This window comes from Centruroides vittatus, unplaced genomic scaffold (assembly GCF_030686945.1).
Source record: "Centruroides vittatus isolate TY-2023 unplaced genomic scaffold, ASM3068694v2 contig_18, whole genome shotgun sequence".
Lineage (NCBI taxonomy): Eukaryota > Metazoa > Arthropoda > Arachnida > Scorpiones > Buthidae > Centruroides > Centruroides vittatus.
The window spans coordinates 4,281,570-4,301,993 of NW_027121101.1; the positions used below are offsets into that span (position 1 = coordinate 4,281,570).

Here is a 20,424-nt window from a genome sequence, read left to right on the forward strand (position 1 = left end):
TTCTATTCTAGGACCTTGGTTTCAGTCCGCAAATTCGAATTTCCGCTAGTGCTGTGGCGCTGCAATATTTGGCTGTCTTGGGCTACTCCGTTTGTTTTAGTTTGATATGCGTATTTAGCTGGCAGCACTGGCGCGACCATGAGAGGGTAATTAAGGACGCGCCAGTATTTGAACCAGACTTTTTTCCCATCGTGAGCGGTAAGTTTTTCTTGTTTTTCTGAGGACTGTGTTATGGTGAATCGGAACGTTTTGAGACTAGATTAACTTCCGAAATATAATTTTTTTTGTTTTTATATTTTTCAATATATTTATTTTGTTTGTGAAAAATAAAAAATAATTTTAAAAAAAATTTCGTTAGTCTTAACATTGACAAAAATTCAACGCAAAGCGACACGCAACGGAGAGAAATTTCAACATGGGATAGATTAATTAAACAAAACAAATGAACTCTTCCTGAATTTAAATTAACCCCCTCCCTCCGGGATGTTTTTCTACACATACTCATTCTTCGGAGTCCTTTGAAATTTTTAAGTGCAAAAGGGGAATCGCGGACCAAAAAGTTTGACAAACACTGCCCTAACATACAAACCTCCCTGCAAAATTTCAGATAACTAATTAACGTTTAAATTTTAACACCGTCTGTACTGACTTGTAGGGATTCCCCGTATTTTAGTTTAGTTTACATGTAAAAAGTATGTACTGTACCCTAGTATATACTTTGATTTCAAATAAAGTGCTAAAATTTCATGTATGGTGCAAGATAAGCGGTTGCCCAGGGAAGCAGATTGCTATGGGCAGAAAAAGTGACCGAAAAAAATAAAAATAAGAAAAAAAATGTTAATTCCAGATAGTTGATTATTTTACTTTTTGAAAGTGATTAAGCAATTAAATGTGTCAGGTCCGAGCCCTCACTTATTATTTTATAAAATAATATTCTACCTTTCTTTGTTTGAAAAAATAGCGCGAAAAACGAAACAATGGACATGTTTGTAAATCGAAAACGGGAGAGGGAAATCTGAACTAATTTCGACTTCCCCGAAAGACGAAAATTGAAATGTTTTACACATTACCTGTATTTAAAAGGGGCTGAAAATAACTCTTTTGTCCAGGGCGTTTTAATTGCTAGGTCGGCTCCTGGCTGCTATACGTCTTAAATATATGGTGTATTGTTTTATTCCCCGCGTAACTCCGCGCCAGAGGCATCCGTTTAAAAATTCCTGTGGAACACGTTATTATATTCCGGCAGGAGTGCGAGCCGTCGGACGGCGAAAACCGCCGCTTATAATAGTAGTTTATGGCGAAAAGCAACACGGCGTCCTCCATGGCTCAGAGAGTTACGTTTCTGTGTCTATTATGTGGTTTTATGAATGAAAATTTAGTTGCGAAAGCGCACGTTAGTGCACGCGATGATGTAAGTGTCTTCTCGAAGTTTTTTTTTGAATGTTAGCCGGCATTCTAATTTTTTTCGTAGCTACTTTGAATGCTCTGTCGGCAAGAAATTCGTTTTATGGTTAAATTTCGCAATTGGAACCATTCTTTTAACCTTTGTTTCAAAAAACGCCTATTTTAAAATCATAGATTCCTCCATCACGATACTATCGATAATTACGGGCCCTCTCTTTCCTTCTTTCACCGTCGTTCCTAAATGCCTACAAACATCAGCTCACTACCGTAGTAGTGGAGACGCAGATCGACCGCTATTAACGAACGCGCCCATAAACAGTGACCATAGTATTATCACACAGAACGGACAGGTTGCATAATATATAAAATTCCGGTTAAAATTCAGGCTAAAGTTCTTATACATCAATAGACAAAGGATTGTGGAATTTTCAAGAATTATTTAACCTATAAATGTACTTTGTTTTCCTTAAAGAAAAGGTTAATTAATACATAAAACATTCATTTTTCTGTGAAGTGTGTAGCTGCAGCTTTTAATTATTATTATTTGGTTATTTTTTAGAACTCTTTCCACCCCATAGACACTAAGAGGGCCTGTTTAATCAACTCCATTGTGGGTTCGGCCAGGCTATACAATGGGACGGCCGAGTAGCGAGAAACAGAGTCCGATATATCCAGACCGCCCATCCTTCCGAAAAATTCTTGGTATTTTTGACCCATCCAGAGAACGGCCGAAGAACGGTGGGCTTTCGGCTCAACCGCTCTTCGGCTCGGCCATCACACTGTCTAATTGCTGTAGCAAAAACCACACAACTCGTCGCCTTTTTAAGCGCAACACGACCAAAATCCTCCGGGCGAGGCCCACCAGTGGCCGAGCGGTCGTCGTCTCCGCACTTGAGTGGACTAGACCCTGAACACTGGGAGTTCGGTCGTGGGTTCACGCCTCGCTCGGACGGGCTGGCAGCATGGAGTTTTCCGGGTTTTCTCCATGTCGATGACGCCTGAATAGGGTCCAGTTTCCCATAAAAGTCCTCCCGGAAGGCATTCTTTCTCCGCACGCGATTAGGACATTCTATAAGGCCGGCTCTTCGGTCGCATAGCGATCACCATGTCTCTCGGAGTAAAGGTGATGTTTCCTAGAGGCGTGTGCGGCTACTCTGGCCTTTACGCCGGAAGAGAACAGAGTGAGAAGAGTCGGCCTTATAGAAGACAGCCAATCCGAGAAGACAGTTGAGAGGTCACGAGCGCGACCAAAGTCGGCCTTATAGGAGGCGGCCCCCGCGAGAAAGGGAGATAGAAGTGCCTTCCGGGAGGACTTGGGGGAAGCTGGCCCCTATTCAGGCGTCATATGCAAGGAGGAAAACCCGGAAAAACTCCCGCTGCCAACTCGTCCGAGTGAGGTTCGAACCTCCGATCGAACTCCGGTGTTTAGGGTATGGTCTCCGCCGGGGAGTAAAGGTGAACAGCCATAGACTCTATATAAACCGCCATCTACCGACAAAGACAAAATCCAATTGCTTCAAAGGGAATAGCCACCTCAACACTAGAGCGCCGCTCTAGTTATATTTCTTTATGGTGTATTACATATTTTTATTTTATATAAAGTTTCAATTATTAACAAAAATTAAAAAAACATATTTATAATTAAAAAATTTAGTATTAAATATAATTTAAAACAGATATTATTATTAATTTTAATAATTTCGATGTATAAACTCCAATTTTAAAATACAGTAACGAATTATCAATTGGTTCGAGGATAAAGGAAATAATGGCGTTTACCTTTGCGGCGTTTTGTTATATTGTAGCAATTATATTAACGGCTTTTCTTATATTTTTTGCCGTTTTCCACGTAAGTATTGAGAATTTACAACTTCTATTTAATTAAGCGCAATAATAATAATTTTTTAGACATCTTACGATAACTTTCTTTTCGAAATTACGATAGCGAGCCGTCTAATAAGATACGTTATTGGTTAATACCGTTTATTCGTTTAACTCCGCAACCAATAAGATTTAAAATTTCATGATATTTAATATTCTTTATAATTGGATCGTGGATGCATTTTGAATTTAAAATATTTCGAAATTGACTATTAAACTGTATTTACAACAAAGAAATATCGATTTCTATTCCGGTGCAACCGATTTAATAAAAATCAATGAACTCGACTTTCTAGAAATAATCTCGCCAGATAAGATACGAAGTTTGAAATTAAAATCGGATTCGAATTTTGATAAATATTCACAATAAAGCAGGAAAACATGCACGTTTTTAAAATATTTAAGTGTGATTAACCTATCAAAACGATGAAAATGTATAGACATAGTTCGAAAACACTTCATAAACTATATGTTGTGTGTACCAGCGGCATAGATAGGGGCGGGGTCTAGACTCCACCATTGGTTATTCAGGACTACAATTTAAAAAAATAAATTCCACTGTCGTCCGTCCGTCGTCTGTCTGTATTTCCGTAATCGCGAGAACGGAATTAGATAGATGAAAATCGAGACCAGATATGGAAACATTAGGGGCAGGAGGCCCCGATCGACTATATACGAACTTCCGATACAAATCGGAAGTCATGTTATTTCAATTGAAAAATTTTCCTCTGAAAGCTGTTAGATACGACTCTGTTGTTAAAGTCAAAGTATAACGTGCAGGGGCAAGCCACTACTAATTTGAGGTGGAGAGCATATATTTTAAATGGAATAAATTAAAAGTATGATTAAAACTTGCAGCCGGCATTGTGACCATGTCACGATAAATAATTGCTCGTTTTAACATGGGGTGCTTGGGGATAAAATTGAGTTCTTCCCAAAAGATATTGGAACACTTCAATAGGTGTGTGTTTTTACTCTGCCAGTGACAGAAATACATTTAAAATGTTGAAAAATTAAAAAAAGATAGTTCATTGTACAAACAATTTTTAGAATAAAGTCCGTCTTGGGGGCTGTTCATAAATGATTTTCACACTAGAGGGGAGGGAGGGGGTTACGACGGACAAGGGGGATCTTCAGTAGACGTCTGGTTTATTTCATTAAATTTTATACAGTTCGTGCATTTTATTATATTTATTTCAAAATTTCCTGTATGTTTTGTTTCTACTTATATTATCTATCATTCTTAAAGTGATAAAGGTTTTAAGGGGGTCGTGTCTTGTTTGACATCTGAAGAGGGTAGGGGTTACAGAAACTTGGACAAACTGGACAAGAGGGTAAGGGGAGTAAAAATTCCAAGAATGTAACAGACTTAATTTATGTACAGCTCCTTGTCGGTAGATGACAATTGGAAAAATCCAGGGCACTTCCAGAAAACTGGACGGCATCTGGCAACCTTATTAAATAATATTTATTATTATTATTATTATTATTATTATTATTATTATTATTATTATTAAGTGGCATACATATTTACAGGTTTATTTGTATCGGTCAGTGTTGCTTTGTTCCTAATTTATTTCAAAGTAAAATATTGTGACTTTTTAAATTGTTTTTGAGATGCCCAAATACTTTGACCCTAAATATTGGTTAATCATGAATTACCTTATGACTATTTACAGATTTTTATGTGTACTTTATATTAAAATAATCACATATAATCATTAGAATAATCACAAATAATCATTTTAAAAAAAAATACCGTTCTAACTATAATTATTTAGTTTGTATAGCATAATCAGCAAAAATTATTGTGACATTATCACAATGCTAAGCTGCAATTTTTTTTCACATTTTTAATTTTTTAAATTTAAAATATATGCTCCTGATTTTAGTAGTGTCTTGCCCCTGTACATCATACTTTTTTTATGACAACAGAGTCATGCCATCTAATTCCATTTTCTCCAAAAATGGAGTTAGATGGCATGACTCTGTTGACACTGGAGAAAATTTTTGAATTCAAATCGAATGACTTCCCTTCCATACCAGATGTTTGTATATAGTTAGTCAGGACCTCCTGCCCGTAAGCTTTCCATGTCTGCTCTCGACTTTCATCTATCTCACTCTGATCGTGAGATTAAGGAAGGATGGACGGGTGGGAATTTATAGGTCTGCAATATGAAGATTGCAGTTCACAGGTATTAATCTGGATATCAACCAAATTTAATTCTATAACTTCCTTAGCAGGTACAGTTCTCTGCCACTTCTTTTTAGAGAAGAGAAAAGAAAAAGCAGAGAACTGTTTGTGTTATCCTGGCTAAGTTTTCCTTTTATATGCTGAACATAGATGGCAAATGAAAATTATATTATGAAATATTCATGTATTAATATTAATGACAAATTTATACAAACAGAATTGAGTGCGTGCATGCATGCATGCATGTTTGTGTATGTTCTTATACAGAGTTTTTCTTATATGATTTTGATTTAATACAGTTTGAAAAAGAAATTAAATTTCCTTTTTTACCTGATTTGTTTTGAATTAACATATTTCAATATATCTGCCTTTTTACAAATTTCCATTTGATTTTAATTGCAAGAAAAAATATTCATGCTTCCTTTTCTAGAAAATTGATCTTTTAAAAAAAATCTTAGAATATTCATTTAAGGCTGCTAAATACACTCAAGTAGATTTTAAGATTTTGCTGGTTTTTTACAACTCATTTGAACATGATAATGGGTGCCATTTGGGTGACATTTCGTATGAAATGGACTATGCCATTGGTTTGCTTACTTAGCTTACCTGCTTGCCACCTAGCTTGTCCAATCAGTCTTTTGTTCTGACTTTACCCTGTGATTGAAGTAGTCAGAAAATATTTAATTTGAAGTTTGATTATTTGTTTGTATGATTGCATTTCTTTCAATGCAGAATAGTTTTTGTATGCTGTTTGGTATTAAAACCTAGAGATATTTTGGTATTTAATCGAAAAAGCCAAATAAAAAATAAAATAAAATTTGTATAAATAATATAAATTAATTTGTTAACAAACTACATTGTTATTTTGTGTGGAGCTAAAGTTGTTGACTTATCAATAACAGAATTGAAGGAGGCTGTGCAGTATAGAGAGGCATGGAGAGCTTTGATCCATAGAGTGACCGAGAGTCGGACACAACTAAATGGATAAGATAGATAGATAAAGTTGTTCTTTTAAAAGAACAAAAACATTTCTAAATAAAATAAGTTTGGTATCCTGTAGTAAATATTACTACAATTATATAATATAAATTAAGTTTTCTGATAAGTAAGTTACAACTACCTCTCTTATTTATTAACTAAAATTAAAATACTTTGTTTACCCACATCCTATATTAGTTGGTTTATTGTATTATTATTACAGTCTGGAATCAATTTTATATTTTTTCCACATACAGTAAGTCCTCTACTTACGAACTTAATCCGTTCGTAGCGGTCATTCGCAAGTCGAAAAGTTCGTAACTTGAAAAGACGATGTTTGGTGCAAAAACTCAAATACAACGTTGTTTTTACAATTATGTAACATTTAGGCTACTTGAATAATGTTGAATTAAGATTGTTAAAGGGAAGTATAAATTCAAATCAATCGCAGGTACAGTACATTATTTATTAAAATTACTCATTTAAAACAACTACAAATGTACATATGTATGTAGTGTAAATGTTTTAATGTAAAACTTCAAAAATAAACTTGACTATACATAAAAATTAACCAACTGCACTTTAACCCGCCATCTGTCGGCTTTGTTCGTAACTTCGAAAGTTCGTAAGTAGAGGACTGCCTGTAGTAATATTTTTTTCGTGTGAATTTTTTTAGAACATATCTACCATGTAAGAACAGAATTGAATGTAGAGGATTGCCTGTAATAATTGTAAATTTCCCTATCACTATACAGCACATTTTGAAAATCTGGTGCAGACTAAAAGTATAAGGGGCACTTTATTTATGAAGGTCTTCATTATGGTTCTATGTTTGTATTTAAAGTTTTATTTTGTTTACTAAAAAAAAGATGTCCAATTTTTTTTTGTTTCAGGATTAGGATGATGATGATGGCAATACTTGTTATTAAGATTTTGCACCATATTTTTGTATTTATTAGTAAAGAAAATTAAAGATTAAAGATTTTTATCTGCCTATTTTGGCTGTGTACCATAGAAACTGAAAAATTTGGCATTTACAATTACCCTAGAGGCCTAGACTCAAAGCAGGAAGGGATAACTGTAAATGGTACTTATAAATACAAATATGATAGCAGTCTATTTTATAGTGACAGTCACATACAGTAAGTATTAGCACTTGATACAGACTTTCATTTCAGAATGTCTCAAATATACACACACGAAAGAATCTTTTTTTAAATTTAATATTTTATCTTGTTAAGTATGAAAGTACTGTACATGTGAAAATACAATTAGAATTATTAATGGCAATTGTATTGTCACATGTAAGTGTATTTTTGATAATTCACAAGTCAAATTATCATCAGCAAGGGTTTGGAACCTTTTAAATATGGAAAGAAAAGAAAAAAAAAGCATTAGATTTTAACTAGACAAAATATTAAATTTATAACTGCTGCAAAATAAAAGAAAATGAAAAATATTTTATTCAATTAATTTTATAAAGTATTTTTATATACATTTTTAAAAAATGAAAGGAGAATTGAACCCAAGTCAGAAACTGCAGTGTTACCAATCACATCATGTCTCAGTTAGCCTTAAGCTTTTCAGGCAAACTATTTATTAATTATGGGTTTATTTCATTTCAAGTTTTCTCCTTGTGTATTCACACAAAGAGCACAAAGATGATAATTATAAGCAGGTAAAGACCTGCTTATAATTATCATCTTAATTACACGATCACTGATGAGTAACTATTTGTGATCTACATGAATAATTACTGATTTTATTAAGAAGTGTGCAGACTAACAAGGGAAGTTTAGCTTTCCCTTGTTAGTCTAACTTTTATGGGTTAAAAACAAGTTTTGTATCATATCATTTCATTTGAGCATATTCTGATGTTTATCAATGCAGGTTTCTTATCTGCTTTTCATCTGTTTGGTAAAATAAAATTACCTAATTTTTATCATTTCCATCTCAAAGATTAATGTTCATTTTATAATTTCCCCTGCCACACAGACAGTCCTAAGCACAAAGACTGAGGGTTTACAATTAACCCTCATAGTATTTACATATCCCACCTCAATGGAGTAAATTTAAATTTGGATTTCTTTTATCATCTTTACTGAAACAGCCTGGTAGGGATAATTGCAAATAAATGTGTGATTAGTATTAGTTTGGTAACAAAGCCACTAAAAAGGAAATAACCAGCTGTGCTTTCTTAAGCTTCAAAAATTGTAAACAGTAGGAAATCAATACCAACATTTACTATTATCTCACTCAACCCTACATAAAATCAATATAGAATAACTGGTAATTGAAAGTATTTTTTTGGCTAGTTTTTAGACAGCAATATTTTTTTAAATTTGATTTTTAGAATAATTAAAATATCTTGAGCAAACAAATATTCATTTTGGCTTTTGTTGCACTCAGAATCCAGATATTATCATAGCAAGATAAAGATTGTTTCTAGAATATTCCTAATTCTATTTATATGAATTTTCACATATTAGCATATTTATTTCAATTTAAAGACTAGCTAAACTAGAGATGATATGGCTTAGGTTATAATTGCTACAATCCTAAATGGTCCTGTAGCAAAACTCTCTCTTAGCATAAATGAACATTCTTACTATATTAAGTAGTTTTTTGTGTTACTAAAAGTAATCTAAGAACTAGATAGAAAGACATTTTTAGTTTTTCCAGTTTTATGTATGGTAGCTATTAATAATTTATTTTTTAACAATCCAGACATATCAAAATCTAGATTATTTTTATGCTAAGATCAAGTTAATTTTAGCTTGAAAGTAATTTCGCTTTTATGTATACACGATAACAAATATTCATTAATATTTTGTAAATAATTAATATTAAAATATTAAATTATTTACAAAAATTTCAAGATTGTTTATAAAATTTAATTATCAGTTTTTTAAATACGTGTCAAACTATTGTATATAATAAAATGCATATTTAAACAATATTGATTGATATAAATGAAAAATAAATTACATTAAAATATTTTATCACCACCACTAGTATCTGAAAATTGTTTTAGAAACTGCAGAATGTATCTGTTATTATTTTAAATAATACAGTAGCTCTTCGTTGTATTGTGCAAGTTGGGAGATGAACTGAATGAGCGACGTGTCTAGGCACTGATTTTGTCTGTTTTTCATCACTGTGTCAACTTACTTTTTCCAGGTTGTATTTCATACAATGGTAGCTTAAAAGTCATTACTTGAGATATGGAAACATTTCTTTGCTGTAGAAATTCATTGGCAACTGATTTTTAAAAAAAATTATCGTATTTTACGGACTATAAGACGCACTTTTTTCTTCTAAAAATTGCCTCCAAAATTCAGGTGCGTCTTATAGTCCTGTAGCGTCTTATAGTCCGTAAAATACAGTATTTGCTAAAGCAGTTCTATATTTGCTAGAAAGGTAAGTGTGATATATCTGAATGAGCAATATAACAAGGTATTACTGTAGTAAATAACTAAGATTTTATTCTTTGCTACAAACTTAATAATACATTATTTAAGAATAAAATTGTTTTAACTTTTAGAAGAAATGTATTTTTTCTAAAAGTAAATTCGTCCCGGCAAATTTTTTTAAATGTAATTATATTTTAACGTAATTGTTAACTAATTATTTATTCAGCCTACTGCTCTGAGGATCCAGGAATGAATCTGGGGCTGTATTCTGGTCACCGTCTCTGGTCTCTCGTCTCTCACAAGCTGGTCGCTGATTGGTTAATCATTTTGATTAGCCAATCAGCGACCGGCTTGTGAAAGACGAGAGACCAGAGACGGTGACCAGAATATGGCCCCTGAACAGGCCAAAAAACCCCAAGGAATTTTTGGAGGTAGTCTGTTCTAGATACGTCACGTCTCATCCATCATCACTTGGCACCTCATTGTGGACCTGGCCAAACCCACAATGGGCTTGATTTAAAAAAAACCTTTTAGTGCCTACAAGATGGAAAGAATCAGAAAAAACCAACAAAAAAAATGAATCGAATACAGTGATGTATTGTAGAGTGATTCAGGACACACAAAAGACTAAGTATCAGCTCTAACCTCCCTTACTCAACATGATTGAAATGTCACAGTTAAGTGTCAAAGATAACAGTAAGGATGGTGACTTCAGAACCCAGTATAGTAAAAAGACAACCACATGTACAGTTTCAGCTGCAGTAGAACAAATGTCAAAGTTTTGTGCAGGTGTGAGGTTAGCCAACTGGGGGGGCTGTCTCGATAACCGAGCGATCGACACAGTCGTGTGAGAGTGGAAAGACTCACTAAGACAGGTTTTCCATCTTAAAACTGTTTAATAAAAATAGAAGTTTCTTACAACTTTCTTCAAAGCTTGGACAAAACCCAACTCTGGGAGTGAATAAAAAGTTTTTTTCTCTTCTTTTTGGTTGAATGTCCAACGTTCAGTCTGAAGTTCTCTCGGTCCCTCAACAACATACGTTTCAGTGGACGGCCCCGGGGCATGCGGCACAGTTTCAAATCAGAAGTTCGGGAGAAGGGTGAATCTAGGAGAAACATGATGTCTCCAGGAGCAATGGTTAGTTTCGGGCATCGACTAGTTGGTTGATGTTGGTCCACACGGTAGCAAATCCTGATGGCAAGCACCAACAACTGGAAACCAAGAACCTTGAATGTCCTTGAAATGCGCAGTTTTATAAGTTTTTCATCCAAAGTCGCCTCCCCATTGGTCTCTCATCGTCACCTGGTGACAATTCGAAACCCGATGGAGGGCATGGGATAGGTCAACGTCGCGACTGAATATGACTCCTCTCCAGCCGCGTTTTCCTTGACTTTAGGCTTTTCTATTGTTTAAATAGTTTACAAAAAAACTTCCGTTGTTCAATCGAGACATCCAATTCCTCTCATTCACATCTGAAATTGAGATCTTTAATTTCTCGATTGATATCCCACATTTGGACCTTCCAGTCGACCCCGTTCGGATCGACTGGCGGGTGATTTGTTGTCTTACTGTTTTTAAATTATTAAATCTTGTTAACAGATAGATATTGCCCAAGTGAATAACATCACTATGTAGTTCTGGAGTGTAGGATTAAAGTTAACAATCCTTAAGCATTCTGCCTTTGGTTCAACATTTGCTTCTTTAATTTTGTTATACAGAAATATCCAGGAAGTATGAATTATTGTTACAAGGAGTTAATAACTTGTATATTTAAGAAAAATAAAAAACTGAATTATTATCAATGTGTGTTTATGATCAGTATGTGAATATTTTGAATTCCAACTTACTTAAGTATTAAAAAGCAATAAGTAGATCAAAGAATTCAAGAATTTCTTCCTAAGAATCTTTATGATACTTAGAAACAATATTCAACATTTCTAACAATTTGTCTGAAGATGATAAAATATCACTGTCATTTTATTTGGTACCCTGTTGAACAATTTTTGTTTTTGAAAAGATCCTATTTGATTTGAATTTTAAATAACTTACAAGAGAGCATTTAAAATAATACATATGTCCCATTTCACTTTATAAAGTTTACTATTTTTTTACTACTGTGCAGTTAGAACAATAAGAATTATCATGCACTTAATGAGACAGTACAATAATAACAAAAATTTCTCATTTGGAATGCAAATTTTTAAGAAAATTGTTAAAAATCAGAGGGATACATTTTTGAACCTGAAGACCTTTGAGATTTAGTGTTTTTTTTTTAATTTAAATGTGTTTTGTAAAGCTTTTTCCTAGAGATCTGAAAGGTAGCTAGATGGTAATTGTGTAGATCTTTGGGTAAGATACAGTAGTCACCACTGAATTTAGACCAGGCTGCAGTTAACATGTCATCCAATAAATAGGTTTAAAAAAAGTAGCTTTGATTCGTTGCATGAATGTTTTACATAATTTAGAACAAATATGCTGTAATTAATCTTTATTTTTGCTAAATATCAACTTGATATCTTGCAGGTTTAACAAAATTGAGACAGTCAAACTCGAGTCATAGGCATCAAAAAACATAAACCACTGTGCCACCCCATCAATGAACATAGACCACTGCATGTTTGATATTTTGTGCATCACCTTTGCGGCCAAAACACCTTCCATACATTTTGGCAAGCTGTTGACTAGGTGGTCACATTCATCTGCCGTTATGGAATTCCAGATAGTTAAGATGGAAGCTTTTAGTCCTTCAACTGTCCAAGGGTGTTTTTTTCCACAGACGTCTCTTCATAATGTTCCATACATTTTCAATTGGTGAAAGATACGGGCTGTTGGATGGTCAAGGAAGAACTTCTATGCTCTTTTCTGCAAGCCACTGTTTTGTTTTTCTGCTTGTGGCCCCATCCTGCTGGAAAATGCAGGTTCTATTTGGATATAGCTTTGCTATGGATGGAAGTAAATACTGTTGTAGAATGTTAATGTATTGCTCTGAAGTAAGTGTTCCATCAATAAATGTCAACTGACCCATACCACTGGCACTCATACATCCCCAAACCATGAAGCTGGCAGGAAACTTCACTGAGCAGTATAACAATGATGGCTCATTAACTTGATTGGCAGATTGAATGACATGTTTGCTTTTGTCTGTTGCTGATAATTCAGTTTATCAGACTACAGAATTTGATGTCACTTTTGTTGAGACTAGGAAAGATGTACTTTGGCTCACTGTACCCGTTTCTTCTTTCTACGTGCTGTTAGCAAAGGTTTTTTCATGTGCTGCATAGAACCGGAAATGCATTTCTTGCAGTCTCCTGCATGTTGTTGAAACAGATACATTCTTTCCAGTTGTATTGTTCCATATTATAGTTACATTCGATCTGTGGCACAGCAGTTGTTTTTTTACAATTTTTTTAAAACTCCTATCATCAAATTTTGAAGTTTTTCACTGATAGCAGCTTTGTTAGGTATAACGTGGCCATGATTACTGTAATAAACAATAATCTGGTGCACTGTCGTCTTGCTTAGCATTAGCTCTTTTCTAATAGCTCTCTCAGACATGCCATGACTTTGTTTAACAATGATAGCATTCCTTAAATCTTCTGTTTCAGAAGATTTTCCACTGGTCATTGTAGACAAAATGCAAAGGTTCATAAATAAAACTAAAACAGCACCTTATATCATTCACAGGATTACTGCAGGATAAAATCATCAGTTGTTTCAGAAATACTGCAATTTTAACATTATTTAAAGGAAAATTATCAGCTGGTCTATGTTCATTGACATGGGTGATGCAACGGTATGTTTTTTGATGCCCATGACTCAAGTTTGACTGGCTCGATCTTGTTAAACTTGCAAGATATCAAGTTGATATTTAGCAAAAATAAAGATTAATTACTGTATATTTGTTTTAAATTATGTAAAACATTCATGCAATGAATCAAAGCTTCTTTTTTTAAACCTATTTATTGGATGACTTGTTAACTGCAGCCTGGTCTGAGTTCAGTGGTGACTACTGTATTTAATAGACTAGGTATAAGATCTGAATAAAAACTTAGTTGTAAGAATTAAAGAGATGATAGTTTTACTAATATTTCTAGACGACTTTTTCAGAAACAATAAAAAGAATTGACTGTGTTATTTTTTGACACATTCCAAAAAATTGTGATGAAAAGCATATACAGGGAGGTATAAAAGTAGGTATACAGTTGAGAATCTGAGAAATACAAATGTTTAGTGTTCATTATTATCATCTTTTATTAGTTCGTATTCCTTATTTGTGATTTAATTTGTAAATAAAAATAAATGTTTTTTCTTCCTATTATCTCCCTATGTTTTTTTGCCATAATAACAACCATATACCTACTTTTGCACCCCCTGTATATACATATTCATGTCCATGAATAGTAGCAAAGTTCAAATATTATCATTCCTGGAATAACACTGTGAAGTGTTTCCATTTAAAATTACATTATTATGTATTTGTTTACATTATAACTTTTTAATAATTATAATTGTACATAATTACTGTTTGTGACATAGATTTAAGCAAAAAAAAATTGAGAGAAATTGAAATTACAAAATTAATCATGAAATTGATCTAATACATTTTTTATTAAATGTTGGAACTAATGATCTTTGCTCAAAAAACTAAACATTCTTTAGCTTTATTGTACTCTGGACTTCTCAGTTTCACAGGTTAAACTATTAAATAGCATTTCAAATTGAGTAATTTGAATCTATTGATGAATATATTGATTCATTCTACAAACATTTCACTTATATATGAATATGAATTGATCGTAACAGAAAAATCTAACTTCAAGGACAACTAATGATTATGATCTATTTGTCCTCATACTGAAGTTAAAGATGAACAGATCAGTGGTATTTATTATATTGCACCTGTTATATGAATGGAATGGCAAAAAAACACAGGTATAACACTGTAGTTATGTTCCAAAAAGTGCCATATTACACAAATCTGTGCTATATGAAACAAAGGACTAATACAAAACATAGATGAATATACTTTCATTAACTTTTGGAACCTAACTCTTTTTTGTTACTAAGAAAAAACATTTATTATAGCAATCAATAATTAACTAACAATCACAATTAAAAGTACCGTAATATTAATTTTAGTTAAACAAGTTTTTTTTTACAAAGTATCATCATCTGAGCTCTGAAGACATTTCTGATCAAGATCAACATTTTTTTTATGTCTGACATAAAAAATGTTATTGATTGAAAATTTGTTCTAGCGGGTCGCATTTGTTCACTCAAGGAGAGAGATTAATCTTAAAAATTAAGATGTCTTACATTCAAGTAAATACAGTAGTATCAAATCAACTAACATCTGAACATTGTTAACTGATTGCAGAGACAGAGTTTACGTTACACGACATTTAACAGCCAAACAGTATCTAGATGTTGGCTGGCTGAACCGTGGTTTAAAATGCATTGCAAAGATGCTCGTCTATTTCCGAATGTCTTTTAAATGAATCTCGGCAAAATGTTGACCATTACTTTCTTTGTTGTTACTCCCCTCTCTCGGGAGTCGTTTAACCAATCGGGTCATTCGTTTATGATGTCGGAAAAATGGCGACGAACGTGTTCAAATCACATTGGAATTTTTCCAAAGAAGAAAAAAGTGTCCTCGCAGAAATTATAAAAAATTATTCTGCAGTTGAGAAGAAAGGTTACAACAATCGTATTCTGGGGATGAAAAAACCACATGGGAGATGATACAGAACGAATTTTCTTTGAATTTTCCTTGTCAACCTTATTCTTGTTATAAACATCTCTATCACTATACAAAAAACTTTTAAAATTTATTTAATGGTAGTTTGATAGATATCTGCATACAGTAGAGATGTGAACTCCGACAAGATCACCGGAGACCCTCTGGAAGCTTCTGGTGGTGTAAAATCGTAAGGCCGTCAACAACTGTTGTTCAATAGTTAATAGCAATCCTCTTCCATCTAGATGCTTAATTTTGTCACCAATACAATTTAAAATATGAATGAATCCAGGTTTAGAAAATATATACCAAATTCGAAATTTGTCTTTGAAATCATCCTTTAAAAATCTATTCCAATCTCGTATTACCCTCTCTCTTCGTAATTGTCAAGATGAATAATTTTCTTGATTCGTCCTGTTTACAATATTTATTAAATGAACAATATCCCTTATAACAAACTTTGCAACCAATGAATATGGTGACTTCTACTCAAGTAAAATAGTGTGTAAACCTGCTATCAAGAAAGTCTAGAAAGTAGGTCAAATAACTTGTTTCTAATTGCTGTCTAAACTGGCAAGCGAGAAACGCCATCTCTGCAACAAAATTTTTCTCAACCGTTGTCTATCCAATCTCTAAACTGCTGTTGGCATCTAAACATTGTCTCTGTATTTGTTAACATCCTCACTCTTAATTTGCATCATATATTGAATCAAATACAATGATTTCTTCTTTAGTGTTTTAAATTGTTAATTTATTGTCTTTCTAGGATTGTTTAATTTAAAATGCTATTACTTTCAATTTAAATAAGTTAATTCAACAAACAAACATTGTAATTTATACTGTTTATTCCTTAAATTTTCCTAAATATTTAACATATGAAATAGAAGGTTTGTATAGCAAATTTTTCTTTAGAAAATGAATAATTTTTAAAGTCTGAGAATATATTTTTTAAGGTAGCAGCTGGATGAGAAGTTTTTAATTGTCAAGCAATTTGAATGTTTTTATTCATACTGCTAATAAATTTCTTCTAGATAACTGGACTATTTGAATTTTAATTTTTAAATTCTGATTAGGTCATTGCTTTTGATGAACTCAAATCTGACTACAAGAATCCCATTGATCAGTGCAACAGCCTGAATCCCGTAAGTAATTTTTGTATTTTAGAAATACATTTATCAACTACTAATGTATTCAAAAATATTTCAGCTTGTTCTACCGGAATATTTCATTCACATTCTCTTCAACGTTTTGTTTTTGTTTGCCGGAGAATTTTTTACGTTGCTGATCAATCTTCCATTAATAGCGTACCACATAAACAGGTTAGTCGGTAAGAATGTATTTGGGCACATTTCCCAGTTTTATAACCGCGTCGCCTGTCATTTACACAGGTATCGCACCCGCCCCGTGATGAGTGGACCGGGTCTGTACGATCCCACCACCATAATGAATGCGGATCAACTCAGTAGAGCTATGAAAGAGGGATGGATCAAATTGGGCTTCTATTTACTTTCTTTCTTTTACTATTTATACGGGTAAGGATATTTATTCATTTACTTCTTTTTTATTCTGACTGACTGACTGTATTTTTCCTCCTCAGGATGGTTTATACTCTAATTACAACTTGAAGATGACAAACTATATATGTATATTTACCTAAATTAATTCTGCATGCTCAAATTTTTGAAGATTCTACAATATGTATATAAGTAACAGCCAGGTGCTTCAATTGTTTGAAGAAAATTTGTAATAAGTATTGCATAATTCATAAAGACTACTTTTATTTATCAGATACATAAAAGTTTGTTTTGTAGAGTTTAACCATATGCAATGATTTTACAGGTTAACACAAATACGACTTAAATAATAATATACATAAAGTACTTTTGTTCGGATTCTCGAAAATCTCCCAAGCTAAAAAGTTTTTGAAATGCTTGGGGGGAAAAAACATGAGTTATATAAATAAATTGTTTTAAATTTTAATAACTGCATCGGTAACAGATCTGTGTGTGTATTTGGTTTTAATTAAAAAGTATTCTGTACTCCAAGTATCAAAAACAAATGGTTTGATAAATTTTGAAACTCTGCACCAAACTTTGCAGCTGTGGAAAATCAAAAACTTAATGACTAAAAGTTTTACTTTTTTTGCATGCAGCTTTTACTCCACATTAACAAGGAACATGTTTTTCACAATTTATAAATTTAAATGTACAATAATAATATCTACAATGTTCTCTACAGAAATAGCAACATATACATATAAATAACGACGTCGATTTTTACCGCACGGATAACGTTTTCCGTCCGTTCGGACACAAAAGGAACTTAATGTGTTTGGGGGACTCCGACTTCCGGATTGGCAATGACGCTTTTAAACCTTTTCAATGTGAGCCTAATTGTTAGGCATAAGAATTTGGTCCAAAACAATCTCGTGAAACATTTCAACAGTGTATATAATTTTTTAAAGCTTTTTGGACCAGTTGTTTTAAAATAATTACTAACTCAGATGTACAGTACTAATGAATTTCACAATAGCAAAGTGGTGACAATCAAAATGAAGCAGTTTAAGAGCATGTTGCCAAACTCGAATTCTGCGGATCGTTTATTCTGAACAGGTTAACGGGAAAATACTTGATGTGTGTCTGCCACTGCGACGTCAGCTGAAAAAATTTCACTCCCGTCCAGTCAACTCCATCAATCGTTACTATAATAATAATAATATTATTATTATTTCCAATACACAATAAACTTATAGTGAAAGTTTGACAAACTGTTATTGCTGGCGTAAATCACAATTTACCTGTTAATGGAGTATGCACGTTTCTTGACAGACAGACAAATCTATTTATGCTGTCCACTACTATATATCTTCCTTCGGGATCTTTCTTTTTGGTCAGCATTTTTACTGGAAATTCGACATTGTAAGAATTTTTATACAAAAACAAAATTAGAGGCAAGAGATTTAACTTACTTTTCTTCTTCTCTTTTGTGATGTAATTCAGTATTAGTGTGGAACTACTGGTTTCGTTGGATGCCGGAAGCCGCGACACCTGCATGGTGATAAATGTCGATTTAAGAGTAAACTTATTTTCCGGTTTTTTCCCCATTTCGGATCGGGGAGTGACCGTCCAATAGTCGATATGTAGATCCATCGCTTCTGTCGGTGGTTGAGAAGTTCTGCAAAAACAAAAATAATCTCAATTAGAAATTGTTTTTTCTATTATTATTCAAAAATATATTTTTAAAAACTTGCATGTTTCCTACTGCAGTGGTGGACATGTTTGGCGAATTAGGCGGACTAGTGTTACCGTGAGCAACTTTATCGATCGTGATTGTCGTCCCTGGTGGAGAGCTTCCGGGAACGACAACTCCTGGTTGTTCCTCTAAATCCACTGTAAGATTATTTAAAGATTTAGATATTGTAGGTTGCAACTAGCATTTCATATTTCAAAGTATAACAGTCACATAATCAGTTGAATGAGTAAGTAATTCTGTAATTAATTAAATTTTCAATAATTCCATAAAATATAAGTTTGACCCAATGTACAAGTTGGTAAAATTTGTGTTTTACAATAAAAATAATGGTAAAGTTAATAGAAATATATTGTGATTAGCTGCATTTGAGAGGAAAAAATTACACCCTATTTGATCTGATGTTATAGATATTTTACTAAAATTATACAGCAAAATATGCAAATGCACTGTGTGACAACTACCAATGAACTATGCCCACAGAACATTTGCAAAGCTACTAAGTCTTACATAGGAACAAATGTCCAGTTTCTGTGGGCAATAATAGATCATCATCATGAAGTAGACAGCTATGACATGGGTAAGGATGTAAAGTCTGGATCTGTGTTGAATAGCAGTAGATAGAAGTTACTTCTTTTAACTCCGAACACAAAATCACCTAGGAATTGCAACTGTCAAAGATGCATTTTTCTCTATCAGGTAATGAATTATCAAGGGATATTTGCCCAGCACAAGGTCAGAAGAGAATTGTCTTGCAATGTCACATTTCTGAAAATATGGTTGTATCTTGATTCACACACTGTCTGCCACTTTCAAGTTGTGATACACTTGGAAGTGGCAAATGAAAAATGTGGATGAAGACACATCTACAAGTAGGCATTTCACTTTCAAATGAACACCACTGCATCAAAAGATTGCAGTTTAGACTCTACACAGCAAGAAAGAAACCATTTCTCAATGAGGGAGCTAAACAACAAAGGGTCTTGTGGGCAAGAGCTTATAAAATGTGTAGTAAAGACCTTTATTTCCCATTGCTCAAGTTAGGTTAAAAGTGTCCATATTTAGTGTTTTGGTAACTTTATCCAACATTGCCATAACAAACTAAAGAAGAAAAAACAACCCAGCATGCTATTCACAATCTGTGCAGAAAATACTTGATAATGGTGTTGGCAAAGTACAGTACATATCTGTCATGTAACAATATAAACCAGAGAGTAAAATTGTCAAAGATAATCTTGGCATTTCACATCAAACTATTCACAAAAAAAAAGAGGGCGGTAGTATTTCAATAGGACAATGCTAGGCTACAAGCTGTAAAATATGTAGATATTCTTCCTTGGCCACCTAGTAGTTTGGATTTATTGCCTTTTATCTATGAAGAATTTTGAAAAGAAACATGCAACAACAACTAAGTACCACTGATCAAGTAGAGGCTATAATTAAGGAGGAATGAGCCAATAAACTGGCTATATGTAATTAAAAAATAAAGGTGATGTACCAGTAACTAACTGGTAGAACATTAAAAAGACTTGTTACAGTGGAGCTACCTGCAGGGTTTTTTTGTATG

General features: G+C 33.2%; 2 protein-coding genes across 2 annotated transcripts in view; one reads left to right on the plus strand and one right to left on the minus strand.

The window, feature by feature from the left end:
* The first annotated feature begins 3,144 nt into the window (after positions 1-3,144).
* On the plus strand, positions 3,145-17,377 carry cni (protein cornichon). Its single transcript, XM_067263814.1, has 5 exons — positions 3,145-3,253; positions 16,682-16,750; positions 16,815-16,927; positions 16,997-17,140; positions 17,206-17,377. Exons 1-5 carry the CDS (start codon positions 3,173-3,175, stop codon positions 17,231-17,233), a joined length of 435 nt encoding a protein of 144 aa, XP_067119915.1. The 5' UTR covers positions 3,145-3,172; the 3' UTR covers positions 17,234-17,377.
* KrT95D (phosphofurin acidic cluster sorting protein KrT95D) overlaps positions 17,370-20,424 on the minus strand; it is a 55,816-nt gene continuing 52,761 nt past the window's right edge. The window contains exons 17-20 of the mRNA XM_067263804.1: positions 18,859-18,997; positions 18,577-18,782; positions 18,406-18,510; positions 17,370-18,309 (exon numbers count right to left, since the gene is read on the minus strand). Coding sequence (XP_067119905.1) covers positions 18,170-18,309; positions 18,406-18,510; positions 18,577-18,782; positions 18,859-18,997 — 590 coding nt within the window. The 3' untranslated portion in view covers positions 17,370-18,169. The remainder of the gene's footprint in view (positions 18,310-18,405; positions 18,511-18,576; positions 18,783-18,858; positions 18,998-20,424) is intronic.